Below are 12390 nucleotides of genomic sequence, written 5' to 3'. Positions count from 1 at the left end.
TTCTCCTCAATCTATTTTATGAACCCCTCTCAAGTCCTACGGAGTACCATATCCTACTCATGGACTTTCAGTCACAAAGGCTCAACCTCTTCTCTCTACAATAGAAATCTATCACAAGGAACTAGAAGGATAATTGTGATATGCATTTAAACCTGCTTTAGGTGGGTGATGGGCACTGAGGAGGGCACCTGCTGGGATGAGCACTGGGTGTTGTATGGAAACCAATTTGACAATAAATTTCATGTTAAAAAAATAAAAATAAAATAAAATAAAATAAACCTGATTTGGTTAGGTAGCCACATCCAGCCTTACACAAAAATGCCTTATGATCATGCTGATCCAGGAACAGGACCACCCTATTCCCACCCTACCCCACCCCCATCTAAACCATCCCAGAAAGATGGCTATCAGAGCTACACTACCCAGAAGGTCCCTGGGACTTGACCTGCTGACCTGAGGATTCCTTTTAATGCTCTTATTAATGGAGGAAGAAAGCAGTCCAGTAAACTCACCCAAAGACTTGGCATCAAGGGAATTTCCCCAGCTAGAGAGAAAGCACATTGCTCTTCTAAAGAATTTCCAGAGAAGCAGATTTCTGCAACTTCATTTGGTAACCTGGTCCATGTCTCACAACTGTCAACTCGTAGCTATGGGGCAGCAAACAAATATTTGGGGAAGGGATTGTGCATCGCTTTGTTCTGCTGGTGGGAACCAGTTCAATCCTGCATGTGTTTTAAATCAGCAGGCTCTGCCATACTGGGTGGGGAGACAAGTGTTCCCTTGAAACCCTACAAACTGAGAACTGGAGGAGTAGAGGCATACCTGGCTTTTTCTGTAGCTCTATTTGGAGCCAGGGTCAAAGCCTAGGGCCTCGCAGACAGAGCGCAGCTTGCAATTGAGTCTTGTGGCTGGTACTGTACTCTTTTCAATCTTGATTTGAGTGCCTCTGTCAGCCTTGAGGGTGTGTGGGGTTATGAAATCCCTGGTTCCCTGAGGCTCATCACTCCCTGTTGCCTACACAATTCAATTACTCACACGTTCAATCAGTCAGCAAATATAATCAAGCCTCTTCCAGGGTCAGGCTGAGCACTCTTCTGGGTATTTGGAAAACAATGAAGAATAAGATAAAAAAAAAAAAAAACAAAAAAAAACCTTGCTCTTTCGGAGATTACATTTTATTAGGAACAGACAACAGCTGATACAAGTAAAGCATAGAGTGTACATATAGCGTACCAGAAAACGATAAGGGGATCAGGAGTGACAGAAAAGAGGGAGGTAGTTACTGAGAAGATGAGGTCTGAGCAGACACTTGAGGGACCTGAGGAGCTGACCTTGTGGAAATCTGGTGGCAAGCGTTGCACGCAGGCAGAAGAGCCAGTGCAAAGGCCCTGAGATGGGAACAGCGACCAGGCTGATACAGCCTGTGTGGGGAGCAGGTTACCTGCAAGAGCCCTGGAAATACTCTATTTCACAAAATCGACCCTAGTGACTAGTAAAATGCATAAATCCAACCCCGGACCATGACCTACACAGCATCTTGGCTTAGGTGTGGTGTTGTCCCTTGAAGACCAAGTAGGGAAATGGAGACCAAACACTTCCATTTATGTCAGGGACACCAACTTGCTTCTAAGAAGGGAAACTCTTAAAGTGCCTCCCTCTCCTTCGTCCCCACTAAGTCCTGTCAGATCTTCCTTCCAAAGTCAGTCTTGTCACTCCCATTTATCCCTCTGCCAACATTCTCACCCAGCCATTCATTATTAAAGGGAAATTATCAAACACCTGTATGTGCCAGCATGGAGTATACATGCTGAACAACACAGACATAGTCCCAGCCTCCCAGAGCTTATAGTTCAAAGGAATCCAGCCTCTAGCATTTCATTAGAAGAAACCACCTCCTAACAGGCATCCTTGAATTTAGTTTTGTTCCCTCCAAGCCATCCTCAACCAGCTGGTCAATGTGACACTCAGGATGATTCCAGAAGACTCCCTACTGGCCTCAGAACCAGCTACTACGGCTATGCCTCCTCATGGATTGCAGTCTCCCCTCTTCCTCCTATTGGAAACCATCTGCCCATGCCATTCCTTCGGCTCTGAAGATCCTTTCAAAGTTCTCCAGAGTCCCTCAGCTGCCATCCCCTCACCCTTCCTCAATGTCATCCTTCCTCAATTCACTGAGTAGGGAGGTCCCAATTTCTATACTCATTCATTCTTCTTACACTTCCTGAGTCTACTGGATGTTGGGACCTGGGTGAGCAAACCACAGTTCCCACCCACCTGAAACATCAAATCTAGGAGTTAAGACAGATATGAATTCAAAAAATGTAGGATTATTTACCTCATTTATGTTACTTGATTATATAATGATTTTATTATTTGATTACTATTGATCATAAGGGGATGATTCCCCAACCACATGAAGTTCTCTGAAGGCAAAGTACAAGGTATTGTGACAACATTCAATAAGTAATATAGAGCTTAGTTTGGAGGGGATATTGAGAGAAAAGGCTTGTTCCTGGAAGGACTGACTTTTGAACTAAGATTCAGTGCAGCAGTATCCTAATGGAACTTCCTGCAGTGATAGAAATGTTCTGTCTCTGTGCTGCCCAATCCAGTAGCCATGAGCCATGCATGGCTCCAGAGCATCAGAAATGTGGCGAGTGCTTCCAAGGAACCGCATTTCAAACTCTTCTTTATTTTAACAAACTTAAATAGCCACATGTGCCTAGAGACTACTGTATTATTGAATAGCATGAATCCAAGGATGAAGAGGGGTTAGAGATGTTGGCAGAAGGCAAAAACGAACAAAGGATGCGTGTACAAGTCCTGAGGCCAGAGGGAGCATTGCATGCTTGAGCGCAGGACAGGAGAGTGTGGCTGGAATGCAGGGAGCTGAGAGAAGCATCATGAGATGGACCAGGAAAGTAGGTGGAGCCCAAACCATGCAGGACCTGAAGACCCTGTTAAGAACCTGGAGTTCTATCCAAATAGTAGTCTGATGATATTGAAATGTGGTGAGCAAAAGAATGCCGTGATCAGATTACGTTAAAAAACAAAAATCATTCCTGGGGCACCTGGGTGGCTCAATCAGTTAAGCATCCAACTACTGATTTCAGCTCAGGTCATGATCTCACGGTGCATGAGTTCGAGCCCCACATCGGGCTTTGTGGTGACAGTGCAGAGCCTGCTTGGGATTCTTTCTCTCCCTCTCTCTGCACTGCCCCTCCCCCGCCCCAGCTCTCTCACTCTCTCTCAAAAAATAAACAAACTTTAAAATAAAAATCATCCCAGCTCCAAGAAGGAGACGGGATTGGGAAGGGGAAGCCCATACATGAGATCAGTTAGGTTCTCACACTAATCCAGACAAGCAACAAAGGTATGTGGTGCTGGAGATGGAAAGAAGGCAGAGATCTGACCTGAGTTCAGGCTCATCACCAACTTCCTGGGTGACTTAGGGAAGGTCACTTAACTCTTTGGGTCTCAGTTTTTCTTTTCAACTGTAAAATAGGAACAACCGCCCCTGCCCCACCTACCTTGTATGACAATCAAATGGCTATGAACGAGCTTTGTAAACCTCACAGGTTCTACAAATGTAAAAGGTTAACATTATTGCTTAATCCCACATGGGCTACTCCCTCTTCTGCTCCTTCTCCCTCCAACCATTACTCATATAAGTAGTGCAACTTAGAACAAAACAATACTTTGTTGGCTTCCTAGGTGCTGGGTTTTTCCATGCAACTGAACCATTTCATCCTTAGGGGCAGAGAATTCGTTATAGCCCTCTTCTAGACACACTCCAGTTCAGCAAAAATCATAGCGCATAGCAGGTGCTCAAACAAAGTGTCCATACTAAATAACACTCAACAAATGCCTGTTGGCTGACTGACGCCTGCAGCTTCTTTTTCCTTCTTCCTAATGGAAGCTGGTACTAATCATACACAAGCTTGAAATGTTCTCACCTCCTTGGGAGGATTAAGATTGTGGCTCCAAAAAGAGATCTAAGCCCTTAAAATCAGGGACAGTCTATACCTCTAGGACTTGTGTGTTTCCATAACACTTTTTAGATATGTGAGTACCGACCCAGTAAAGACCCACCAGTTTTAGGAGCAGCAGGAGTAGGAGAACCGAGACTAGGGTTTGGAGTCCCCTCCTTAGGGGTCTCATCCTGTCTCTAATACCTGTTAGTTTCAGAGCCTCAATATCCTCATGTGTCAAAAACAAAGAATGGCAGTCTACCTCACACAGTCACTGCAACATTTAAGCAAGATAAAGGATGCCAGAGTTTACTTCTTTGTAGCTCTAAGTAACACTAATCCAACATCCATTGATTGAGCAACAAAGTTGTGCCAGGCAGTGTATTAGATGCTGGAAATACAGGGGTGATGGTATTAAATAAGCGACCAAACACATCATCAAGTACAATGAAACCTGATAAGGACCAGATAAAATGCTATGTGGCAAGGACAGGTGAAGACAGTGGGTTCTAGGGCAGCACAGAGGGGTTTCTCACCCTCTCTTTCCTCTGAGGTTGGCAAGGGAGAGCAGGGGCTGTCAGAGGTCATCCAGGAAGGCTCCCAGGAGGAAATAATGCTTAAGATTACCTTATAAATACCTGTGGAGTTGGGCAGGTAAAGAAGAGAAGAACACGTCAGATAGTAAAAATAACAGAGGGGCACCTGGGTGGCTCAGTCAGATGAGTGTCCGACTTTGGCTCAGGTCATGATCTCAAGGTTTGTGGGTTTGAGCCCCAAGTCAGGCTTTGTGCTGATAGCACAGAGCCCACTTTGGATCTCTGTCTCCCTCTCTCTCTGCCCCTCCCCCACTCACACCCTCTCTCAAAAATAAACATTAAAAAAAAAAGAAAAGAACAGAGGTGTTTAATTCATTCATGTACTCCACAAATATGAATTGGGCATATCACAGGCAAGGAACTCTAGGGAAATTTAGATCAACAAGACATGACCCCAGGGAGGGGCACACATTTTTCACATAAGCAGACAGCCAGGTAAAGCCACTTATAATTCAGTATGGTTAAGATAACAATCAGGGTAAGGTCAAGGTTCCCCACATAGTGGCAAATTCAAAACACTTCAGGTAGTTTAATATGATTTCCAAGCAGGGAGCATGGGGAGTGGAATGAGGCTGGGGACAGGGGCAAAGGGCAGAGCATGAGGGGGCAGCTGCAGTCCACCCCTTGCTCATATTAACCATGTGACCTTGGGCTGGCTACCTAACCCTTCAAAGCTCATTCCTTCCAGCTCTGAAACAGAATAAAAACTACGTCAAGAGGCTGTCGTGCGCATAAATGGATGTGAAGTCTCCAACATGGTACCTGGAACATAATTAGTGCCCGAGAAATGGTAGTTGCATCAACATCATCATCATCTTATTGTTGTTGTTGTTATTGTCCTTATTAACTTGACTAAGAGGCAAACCATCTCAGGCAGTGTGAACGACCCAGCTTGAGAACAATTGCTCTCAAGCTCTTAACTCCCTGAAGTCCTTGAAAAAGAAGACACAAGACAGGATGTATTTTACATCACCCTTTGCCCTATACCAGTGCTTGTCAAAATCTTACATACAAAGAACCCTAAAGACAGGGAGTGAGCGGATAGTCCCAAAAGGTACCTCCCTAATTGACTCTGATGTTTCAGCGTTTTATCTTACTTCATTGTCCTGCACCATCTACCCATTTCCGTTACTGTTACCATCACCACCACAACAGGAAAACACAGTGCTTCCTCATTTCCAGGCACTGTGGAGGCACTGTATATGCATTAACTCATTTGATCCTTCACAACAACCCGCTGCAGGTAAGGTATAATCATCTTTCCCATCTTACAGATAAGGAAACTCAGGCAAGAAACATGAAGTAACCTGTGCAAGAAGACAAGCTAATGAATATTGGAAACAGGATGTCAATCCAGACAGTCGGGCTCCAGAATCTGTGCCCTATGGTGTGCTAACTCCTGAATATAAAAATGCTTCCCTCTCTAAACCTCATACCAGCCATGAGCTGCGAGTAAATGTGTCATGCTTATCCTATGGCTTCTGGCACACAGTCACACAGCCATACTCCAGGTGAGGGGACAGCCTGAGACCCAAGAGCTTTATCCCAATAGCCTCAGTGCAAGAGCCTAAGGACCAATGCCCAGGGCACTCATGGGGGCTCACAGTGCTCAAACAGCTGATGAGCTGGCCAGCACCGGGAGATGATTAAAAATCTACCATTAAACCAAGCCGTACTTAGACCAGACCTTTTTTTAAAGTAGCTTTTCATCAGGGGATTATATTTTCTTCTTGACAATTTCCTTAATGGCAAGAAAGGCTATATGTTAGAAGAACAAAGGAGACCCAAGGGCAAAGAGTAGAAGATTCTCACCAAGGCGGGGGCCAAGAGTGAGGAGGGAGGAGGAAAATTAAACAGGCAGAAGAGACATGCCCCCACTTTTATTCCTACAGAATGCTCCAGCGCTGCCCACCCCCACCTCCTCTTTCTGCCGTCTTCTCTGGGGGCACTAACAGCAGCTCAGAGCTCATTAAAGTTTAAACAGACTGATCAATACGGACAGAATGGTGAATTGTCCATCTGCAAATTACCAAACCCTTCATGAATATTTAAGGAACAAAACTAGGAACAGAGAGAAGAGAGAAACCAGGACTTTATTTTTCCCTCTAAAAAAAACAAAACAAAACAAAACAAAAAAAAACAGACAGAAATATCTCTGTAGCTCCTGATCATCAGCAGGCTGACTGCAATCCAAGGCCACTCAACATCAACATCTGCCTGGCACAACTCAAAGTTTTGCTTCCTCAAAACACACATGTGCATGCCACTGCGCCTTTGCACATGCTGTTGCCACTGAACAAAATGAGGTTCCCCAACCTGTCCACTTGGAAGGCAGGACAGTCCAGTGACTAAGGGTGCAGCTCTGGAGTCAGCCTGCTTACAGTTCCAGTCCCACCATGAACCCAGTCCCCTCATCTACCCTGTCAACCATTCACCATTGGGTAAGTCACCTAACCTTTCTATGCCTATTTCCTTCTCAATAATACAGGGGTCGTAATAGTACTACCTTCATAAGGTCATTGTGAGGATTCACATACACGATGCATGCTACCACGGTTTACACAGCACTGGGCACACCTGAAGGCACAGCAGGTGTCAGCTATGATTATCGTGACTTCCTCCACATTCGGTCACATGCGACCAGATCATCTGCAGGCTCCACATCTGTCCCATCTACCTGTGCCCGAGATCCCCTTTCCTCAGCTCCAGCCATAGCCACTTAGCCCCCAGCACCTACTTGAGTCATAGTCTAGCTATTGATCTCTGTCACTAGCCTATGAGCTCCCGTAAGGTAACGCCTGTATCAAAAGCACCCCAACACTGTCCCTGACACCAGGTGTACAAGAGACATGCTCAGCAGGTGAGGGCAGGGGAGCATCTGCAAGGGTAGAACGCCACAGCTGTGGCCATACCTTTGTGACAACACCACATGCGGCCCAGATGTCCTCCGAGGACTGCTCATGGTGGTTGAACTGAGGCTCCCATTGGTTAATTGGCTGGTCTGCGAAAGCCAAAAGGACTCCCCTCTGGTCCACCAGAGCCGCACGCACACTGCCCGTTCCAACGTCCACACCCACATAGTAGCTCCCTGGTTCCTGACCTCCCCCGGGCATTGCGGTCCCTCCACCTGCAGAGATCAAGGACAAAAACCACACTAAGACCAAGTAGGTCTACAAAATTGGGCATAAAACATCTTGAAAGTGGAAATAAAAGGAGTGCAGCTGACTGGTGGTCATTTGCTTCCTCGTTCACCCAACAAAAATGCAGAGTGGTCACAGAATGCTAATGGACACATTGAGCTGGGTGGTGGGTCAACGAGATAGGCAAGGCCTTAGACATGGAGTTTCCATTCTTGGAAGGAAGTCAGATGTGAAGCAGCTACAATCTCACAATTCTTTAAGCAGAGGCATGATACCCAGTGAGTAAGAAGTGCTTTACATGTAAATAGGGGGTGTGGAATCCAGAGAATCTAAAGCTAATAGATATGTATTTATTCTCATTAAATTTGAATCAAAGTGAGGACAGTGGTCACAGTACAAAAAAGGAACCTCATCTACCCTGTCAACCATTCATTCAAAAAATTATCTACTGAGCACCTGTGACATGCCAAGCACTGTGAAAAGTCCATGCACCCCTCCCGTATTCCTCACTGCAACCCCAGAAGGAGTCTATTTAAGTCATCCGAATTTATAGATCATCAGAGGAGACTCCAAGAGATACATCACTTTTCTCTTAAAAGCAGGTCCACACACTTAGGAAGAGTAAATGACACACGTTGTACTGATGGGGAAACAGGTCTCTGAGACATGAAGAGAGGCAGCAGCATCATTCACAGGCAGCCCAGACCCACAACTTCCCATCTGGTACCGCCAAGTCCCATGCACGCCCTTCCCCTCGTTCCCTCTTAACAGCCTGCAGGGTCACTTTGAAGAAGAGGCAAATACACTGCAGCGAGTCATGAAGAGACTGAGAATTGGGAAGGAGCCTCTCGGGGCACAGGATCAGGAATTTGTGAGACCGTCTGTTTTCTTTGCAGACCCCTTGTGAGTTACAAGGAAATCCGACCAGAGAACACTCAGGAATTCCTTGGCCGTCATCACCACTCTAGGTCCCTCTGGTCAGATTAGCCCACATTGACACAGAAATCTCCCAGCGACTTTCATTTCCCAGATCAGCCTTTCCAAGAGCAAGAACAAGCCCCCAAGACAACAGCGCTGGTGAACAGGCTACAACTCCCCAGATGAGCCCAGGGCAGTCTTTGCACCCGGGAATCTCATTTCAACCGAGAAAGTGGCCTGAGCCCGTCCATTTCAAAAAGGAAATGCTTCCCTGGCAAAGCCACACTTGGGGATGCTAAAACACAGCCAGCCCGCAGATGTTCAGTTACTGCTTCCTGGATATTTATCCCATTCAAAAACAGCTTCATGAAAAGTGACCACTTCTGACTTAATCATAGTGATCTCCCAATGGTGTTTGCCCCCTTGGGCTAGCAGGCTCCCTGGCAGGTGGAGGGGAAAACGGGGAGGCGGTGCTGGGGAGCCACAGCCAGCACACGTGCTACCTTCAGCAGGGCTTCAGAGAACAGCTCCCGGGCTCCAGCCTCCACACTTTCTCAGCCTGACTTCCTCGCTTACATGCTTTGGGAGCTACACAGGATCTACAGCACCAGACATCAAGCTACGCATTCCTCAGTGTTCTTCAAGCCATGACTCACACAAAATTTAAGTGAAACGAGTCAAAGTGCAGCTGCTCCATTTGAAGCAAAGATCAGCCCAGCGCCCCCTCCACACCTCTCCCTGCAGCTGCCCCTCTGCGGGGCCCTTTCTCAGGACCCAGGATGGTTGAAATACAGCATGGTGTCCTGCGTGGCATCCCAGGCCCACCACGAGCTTCCCCATTTGCTGTCAGGCATGTCTAACACAATCCCACCAGGTCTTACACCAACCCCAGATATTCTGAGACTCCTCGCAGGTTCTCAAGGGCTCACCCTGCCTGGGGGCTGCCCCACCGAGGGCTTCCTACTTGCCCTTCCCTTCCTCACACCTTCCTCTCTTGTGAGCCTGGTGGCCACAGACTCACACTGCAAGCTTCCAGCTCAACCATCTCCCCTTCAGGAAAGACATCCTTGCCTTTCCCTGTCCCTCGCTGCCACCAGAGTACCATGTCCCTGCTTTCTTTTACAACCTAACCATTGTGAAATAGGATTTGTTTTCGGTTCCAGGTCTGTCTCCCTTACTGGCCTGAACCTAAAAAAAAGGAACTTATTGATTTCTGGATCCCTAGTTCCTAGTATATAATCTAGTATATAATCAGTTTTCAATAAATGTTTCCTGAATGAGCAGCTAGATCAGTGAAATCGATAGAAATCATGGATGAACCTCAAGCTTTAATAGTTTGAATTCCTAATTTCATACCTATACGCACGAGTGTTTTGTCTTGATTCTAATCTCTGTATGCTTCATTCATCCAATTAACATTTACTGAATGCCTACAACCACATTTTATTAATTCTAGACACTTTTTTCATTTTGCTTCTCTAAAATCAGTGAATCCTATAATCCGTGGCATCTTACAATCAAGTGGTAGCATCTTCTTTCTTGGTGATGCATGAAACAATAATGCATCTTGTAATCCATGACTGATATTCAAAGAAATGCAGAATGCGCCAGGCACAGGCACCCTGCTATGAGCGGAGGACAAGACAGGGCCCTGCATTGGCTCAGAGCTACCTCAAGTTTCTTCCTATGCAAATAGGAGGAAGACTGACCAAGCCAGTTCCTCCATCTCCCTGCTACTGACCACACCACAACCTCTTTACTCGGAATTCCCTTTTAGCTTCTCACTGTCCCCAGCGTAAAGGCCCAGGGGTGCTCCTAACACTGATCCTGGCTTGCGAAGAGCCCTCTGCCTTTGGCTAGAATTCCCCAAGGCTTTTCGAAACATTTCAGAGAGAAATAAGGAAATAAATAGGAAATCAAGAGTCTATACAACCATTCCGGCTCACCCTGACTGGCCAGCCATCCCCCAGGCTTCTCGCCATTCCTGCTAGCCCAGCTCCTCAAGCCTGGGTTCCTCACTTTTGTCTCCGTCTTCCCCTGCAGGGAGTGCAACATCTTATCACCCACCACCCACAAGTCCAATTTATTTCCAGCAAAATCCAGAGGCAGATTTCCACTCTGGAAACACCTAGGGCATACCTACCTCAGTTCTGGTTTTTGGACCCATGTCCTCACTAAAGAGGCAAGAATCTACCCTTCAGGAGAGCTCCTACTTCTTCTTAAGAAGGGTGGAGCTTTACTATTAAATTATTAACTCCAATGTTGCCCAGATCACGGTTACCCCCAGTACCAACCCAGAGCCTGGCACACAGCAAGAACCTGAGTCTTTGTGACTCAGTGGATACCTTTAAAGCCTATCATTAGGGAATAATAAAAGGTACTACGTCTACTGTGTCCCCAGTGCTCTGTTCAACAGCTTGCTTACATTACCATACCACATTTGATCCTGACATCAGTCCTTCAAGGTTAATTCCTAGTATCATCCCCATTTTACTGATGAGAAAACTGAGTCCTAGACAGGTCAAGTAACGTGCTGCAGTAGATCATGTAACTAGTAAGTAATAGAGTTGACAGCAAACCCCTTCCCTGTGGCTCCAAAGTCTCTAACCATTCTCGGGGTGCTATACTGCCTGGCTCTCCTCCATCTACTAAATGCCTATTTGCCAAGGACCCTGCCTACTTTGTCTCAGATTGGCTGATTCAGAACTCAAGGTGCCCCCCTTCAGAGATGGCCCCTTCCCCAATGTCAGGCTGCCTCTCTCTGGCAAACCGCCCGTTTCTAGACCACATTACCAAAGCACTGGTCAGAAAGAGTCAAACCCATGGGGACAAGGGCACCATACCTCCTGGCACTGTTCACACACGCCTCCCAGTTCATGTTTTTCTAAGGAATAGAGCCTAATTAAATATTTCAGGTTCACCATGTTTCCCATTACTATAGTTTTAAGTGATCTCTTTGTGATTGTTTCCACACCTGGACCCTGAAAGCAGGGAAGCAAGCTAAGTTCAAGCCCTTGGACGGCTTCCCTGAAACTCGACCCTGAGAGTTTTAAAAACTCTGCCAGAGAATTCCCTGCAACTCAGATCCCTTGTCTTGCCTCTCTGTGCCCTTTGTTCCTGGGTCGCAGGTACTCTCTGCTGTGTCCTGTACTCCAAACTGTATCCCGTGCACCTTTGCCTGAAAAAATAAAATACCTGCAAAATTGAAAACATTCCATTTTCTAATTTGTTAAGAAAAAAAAAAAAAGGATTAGGATCCGCCTGTGTGTCTGGCACTTGCATACATGCCTTAATCTCTTCCAAATGAAACTCAACCGAGTTGGTAAACCCATCACCATTTTGTACTTCAGTGGGACGGGGAAATTCGTCCAAGTCACATGAGCTGTAGATATGAACCTCGGCCTCTACAGCAAGTGTGGGGATCTTTCCACAACAACCTCTAACAACCGAAAACAAAATTCTTTGTTAACTTCTTCAATCAGGGTATCAACAACAAATGTAGCAACAAGTAGCAATGATTAAGCTCTGCTCTGCAAATCACCCTCATGATTTTGTGATTCCATCCAATCCTTGTAACAACCCCGTGAGGCGGACAGTGTGAGCCCATGTTCCAGTTAAGGAGGCTGAGATTCTCAGCAATTAATCTGTTCAACGTCACATAGCATACAACCTGAGGAGCTGGGACCGGAGGCTGTGCTGGAATGGCTGCAAAGCCCACTTTATGAATGCTGGGGGTCAGAACTTTGGTACCACCTCATTCTTTCA

General features: G+C 46.3%; 1 protein-coding gene across 12 annotated transcripts in view; it reads right to left on the bottom strand.

Annotated features, from left to right (window-relative positions):
- The window catches only part of FGGY (FGGY carbohydrate kinase domain containing), a 419791-nt gene that overhangs the window by 388889 nt on the left and 18512 nt on the right, over positions 1 to 12390 (bottom strand). For 7 of the 12 annotated variants that reach the window (XM_045477592.1, XM_045477591.1, XM_045477593.1 and 4 more), the window contains one exon: positions 7480 to 7694. The exons of 3 other annotated variants lie outside the window; for them this stretch is intronic. In XM_045477592.1, coding sequence (XP_045333548.1) covers positions 7480 to 7680 — 201 coding nt within the window. In that variant the 5' untranslated portion in view covers positions 7681 to 7694. Of the gene's footprint in view, positions 1 to 7479; positions 7695 to 10768; positions 10840 to 12390 lie in introns of those variants that run through there. 2 more of the 12 variants (XM_045477594.1, XM_045477598.1) reach the window with 2 other exon arrangements.

This window comes from Leopardus geoffroyi, chromosome C1 (genome assembly GCF_018350155.1).
Source record: "Leopardus geoffroyi isolate Oge1 chromosome C1, O.geoffroyi_Oge1_pat1.0, whole genome shotgun sequence".
Classification (NCBI taxonomy): domain Eukaryota; kingdom Metazoa; phylum Chordata; class Mammalia; order Carnivora; family Felidae; genus Leopardus; species Leopardus geoffroyi.
Note: the sequence above shows the minus strand (reverse complement) of the source record. Positions and strands in the feature narration are given on the sequence as shown.